The sequence below is a fragment of the Salpingoeca rosetta genome, assembly GCF_000188695.1.
Source record: "Salpingoeca rosetta unplaced genomic scaffold supercont1.1, whole genome shotgun sequence".
Taxonomy (NCBI): domain Eukaryota; class Choanoflagellata; order Craspedida; family Salpingoecidae; genus Salpingoeca; species Salpingoeca rosetta.
Window position 1 is genome coordinate 2,558,037 of NW_004457740.1, and position 4,157 is coordinate 2,562,193.

The following is a 4,157-nucleotide window of genomic DNA, read 5'->3' on the forward strand; positions in this document are numbered from 1 at the left end:
ACGACAGCCGACCATCCACTGCGCCCAATCGTCACCACCAACAGGAACAGGAACAACAGCAGCCGCTGTTCACGCTCAGTGCTCTTCAGCTTGAAGGCGATGACGGCAACATGCCATCAGCAGCAGGCGCCAGGGGAAGCAGTGCCCATGACAACGGCAGCGGGCCCTGGCTGCGGTGCCTGCTCGCACACGGCAAGGGGCGGCGCCAGGGAGTTGTTGACCTCCTGAACACGACGCAATTGTCAACATTGGTCACCGATGTGCATGCACGCGCGCTGGCGGCTGGATTCCCGCTCCCTTGTGGGAACGAGCAAGATGCTGACGGTAGCAGAGCGGGTGTGACGGTTGGGGACCTGCTGGTGCGCGTGTGTGACGGCGATGGTGCTTTGTTTGCACAGGAACCAAGCATCTTCTGTGCATTTCCCGGCGACCACCGATTTGTCAGGCGTTTCTCGGGCTTGAATGCCGCCGCGCCAGGCGCTTCAGCGAAGACGGTAACACCATCAGCAGCAGCAGCAGCAACGCACGGTGTGGATGGGATGGCGGATGAGCAGGTTGATACAGCGCTGGTTCTTGCGCTTCCGTACACGACCAGCAACAGCGGCGTTGCGGTGGCTGCGCTGTTGGCCACAGCCACGTGCACACTGCACGTACCGCTGATTGGCTGCCGTGTTGTTCACCTTCCTCTGTCGTCTGCACTCCACGCTGATTTCCCGCCGCTTCTGCTCAACGATCACCATCTCCAAGACCTGCAGTCGCACGTCGTCGCCTCCACCACTAACGGCAGCAGCAACGGCGGTGGTGCTGTTGGTGGTGCTGTTGGTGTACGCACGCCTCAATCTGCAGACAGCAGCAAAGGCAATGATGGCAATAGAGACACGGCCACAATTCCAATGCTCGCGCTGTGTTTCGCCGGAAATGGTGTTCTGCCGCGCATCCAGTCGCTGCTTGGGCCCGGAGACCCGCTGTTGGCCAAACGCACCGACCCCGCAAGCCTGCACGCCGTCTTTGGCCAGCGGCGGTACCAGCTCCTCTTCTCAACAACACACGCACACGCTGCGCCGGCTGTGGATGTTGTGCGCTGGTTCGGCCCCCGGCTTCGCGACCCACGTGACCTCGACAAGTGAGTGCTCGCGTGCTTTTGTGTGCGCGTGTGTGTTTGTATCTATGTGTGTCTGTGTGTGTGTGTGTATATGTGTCTGAGTCTGTGTCTGTGTGTATGTGTCTGTGTGTGTTTTGTGTCTGTGTTTGTGTCTGTGTCTGTGTCTGTGTGTGTGTGTGTGTGTTGCAGTCAACGGTGACTTACCGTTGAGAATGTGCTGTCCTTCTCCATATCAGGCCATCGCGGTCGCTGCTGCGTGCACCCGAGGTGACACGTGCGCTCGTTGTTCTCCCGCCAGCAGCGCCGCTTGAGATCTGCTTCAGTGTCATCCAGCACCTCGCTGAGATCGGTAACAACGCCCAGCACACAAGGACGCTGTGTGTGTCTGTGTGTGTATGTGCGCGCGTGCGTGTGTTTGTGTGTGTGTTTGTGTGTGTGTGTGTGTGTGCGTGCAAAACCTGTGACTCGTTCAAATGTTGATGTTCTGACTGCGCATGATTCTCCCGGCTCGTGCAGGTACCGTCATCCACGCGTGTGGATATTCGCGCGTCCCGACTACCCTCACCTTCCCACCATCGCACAGCGATCGACAGCAGCAGCCTGCCATATCAGCAACGAGACAAGCAAGCACCCAAGCGAAAACCAGTGCGTTTGCCGTTCTCGTATCGATGTACGGACAGCCCCAGCAGCGTGCCACATTGTTGCAAGACAGCGTACACACGCACATGCAACAACAACAACAACAACAACAACAACAACAACAACAACAACAACAACAACAACAACAACACAGGCGGCCCAGCGTTCACATTATGGAAGGGGGTGCGTGTTCGCTGAGGGCGAGCGAGGTTGATGTGTTGACGGTGAGCGTGGGTGCGCCGCCGTCCCAGGCCACCTTCAACAAGCGCGTGTCTGCGCGTGCAACACCGGACCACTTTCACACGCCAGAACTGGCGGAGCTGCCGCACGTGTGCGTCGTCACAATTCAAGGGGCGACAGCGCAGGCGCACTGGCGCGTGGTGGATGTCTTGCGTGAGAGCACGGGGTGTGTCTTGGTTGCCTGCAAGCATATCCAACAAGTGGAGTCGTTTCAGGCACGCGTGCTGTCTCCCTACGAGATTGGCCACCCGAACATGAAGGCCAGCATCGCAGCCTACTGCAGGTGTTGCTCCCTGCGACTGTGTCACTGTGTGTGTGTGTGTCTGTCTGTCTGTCTGTCTGTCTGTCTGTGTGTATGAGTGTGTGTGTTCGCTGCTCTCGTTTCCATGGCTTACCACTTGCTCACCGTGACTTGGTTGTCTGATTAGGATGCCGTTGTTTGCTTGTGTATTCGCTGGCCTGGACTGCTGCACCCGCATCAGGACGTACGTGCCACTGATGCCACCGTTCGCATGCACACGCACACACACACACGGCAATATTGCGCTTGCCTTGTTTCCTTGCGTTCCTTTTGTGCTGGTCAAACACAATCCATCCAATACCCACGCAATCACCCTCGCCTCACCTCACGTTGATCGTTCAAACACCACCACCGCCACCACTCGTGATCAGGGCCATGCCGTCCGCTGCGCGCGCAGCATCGCTGCCACAAGACCGCGTGGCCGCCAGTGCGCTCGCCCAGGCCTACACGCAGCTTGCTCTCCTCTTTGCCGAGAAGGAGGTGCTAGTGCCGCCGCGCCTGTTTGCCCCGCTGCTGCCACAGCCCGTGTCGTGGATGGACCCTGCCCTCACCGCCCCGCTGCCGACCGTTGTTGCTGTGCACCCGCACTCGTTTTCGCGTGCACTGCCTCTGCTGCGCAAGCATGGATTTGAGGTCGTCTGTGGGCAGTGGGGCGCGGTGTCACCGTCACAGCAGCGCACGCTATGTGAGGCCATGCGCTGTGATGCTACAACCCTCACTGCCGTGATTGCACCATCCCCTTCACCGTCGGCTTCATCGCCATCATCGCCGTCCACGTTATCGTCATCCAACATCACGATGGGGCACACGGTGCTGCTGGTCGTTCGCCGCGTCAACGCAGTAGCCAAGCTCTTGCATCTACTTGGCCCCGACAGTGTGGAGATGCCACCATCTCACCGCCAACACATTGCAGGTGTGTGCGTATGGTTTGTATTGGGGGTGAGACAATGACATTTTCGTCGGTGTGTATGTGTGCGTGTGTGTGAACGTTTACGCGCTCTTCACACACACACACACACACACACACATACCACGCACGCTCTTGTCTTCGTTGCCCTCTTCCCACTCCTTGCCCACATCCGTTCCTGCTTCCTTTTGCAACTGCAGTGTCTCCAACGGTGGCCTCCGCGCGCGCAAGTGTCGCGTGTGTGCGCGCGTGGCTGGACATGTCGGACCCAGCGACGATGGGCGCAAGTGCTGTCCGTGACCCCGCCAGCTCGCGTATTGTGGAGGTGGCGTGTGCAGTGATCCAGGCACCGCAGCAAGTGGTGCAGCAGCATGCGCTCGACGTGTTTGAAGGGTTTGGCAAAGCAGGCTATGAGCTGGTTGGCTTCCGTGCGTTGCCAAACATGCGATGCCCGCCTGAGCTCTGCCCGCAACAACAGCGAGCGAAAGATGGTGCGCTGCTCCTCCAGCACTTGACTGGAAGCAAAGTGGCGACAACGACGACAGCAACGACGACAGATGAAGAGGATGCGACGCCCACCACCTTTTCCTTTGCGATGCAGCGCATGAACGGTGTCACTTGCCAGGCGACGCTGCTGCCGCCGCGCGTGCGTCGTCATCTCCACAACACCGTGTTTGTTACCAGCGCAGGCCAGGACACACCCACACAGCTCACGTCGCTCTTTTCGTTCCTTGCCCCCACCTGTGTCTACCACAGCCAGGCGTGAATTGCACGCATTTGTAAGGGGAGAGAGACCAGAGAAGTGGATGGTTGGTGTGAGTTTGGAAAATTGATAAAAATCATTCATCAGATTTCGCCTACCAACGGTCGCAGACAACCAAACCAACAAGATGGTGTGTGTTTGTGTGTGTGTTTGTCTGTCTTGTGTGTGTGTGTGTGTGTGTGTGTGTGTGTGTTTGTCTGTCTTG

General features: G+C 58.3%; 2 protein-coding genes across 2 annotated transcripts in view; both read left to right on the top strand.

The window, feature by feature from the left end:
• PTSG_00564 (uncharacterized protein) overlaps window positions 1-3,955 on the top strand; it is a gene marked incomplete at its 3' end in the record, with an annotated part of 7,956 nt that extends 4,001 nt beyond the window's left edge. The window contains exons 4-8 of the mRNA XM_004999053.1: window positions 1-1,123; window positions 1,339-1,451; window positions 1,619-2,264; window positions 2,654-3,195; window positions 3,390-3,955. The exon at window positions 1-1,123 is cut by the window's left edge and continues 1,134 nt beyond it. Coding sequence (XP_004999110.1) covers window positions 1-1,123; window positions 1,339-1,451; window positions 1,619-2,264; window positions 2,654-3,195; window positions 3,390-3,955 — 2,990 coding nt within the window. The remainder of the gene's footprint in view (window positions 1,124-1,338; window positions 1,452-1,618; window positions 2,265-2,653; window positions 3,196-3,389) is intronic.
• An 84-nt stretch (window positions 3,956-4,039) lies between these two features.
• PTSG_00565 (TTC26 protein) overlaps window positions 4,040-4,157 on the top strand; it is a 5,539-nt gene continuing 5,421 nt past the window's right edge. The window contains exon 1 of the mRNA XM_004999054.1: window positions 4,040-4,082. Coding sequence (XP_004999111.1) covers window positions 4,080-4,082 — 3 coding nt within the window. The 5' untranslated portion in view covers window positions 4,040-4,079. The remainder of the gene's footprint in view (window positions 4,083-4,157) is intronic.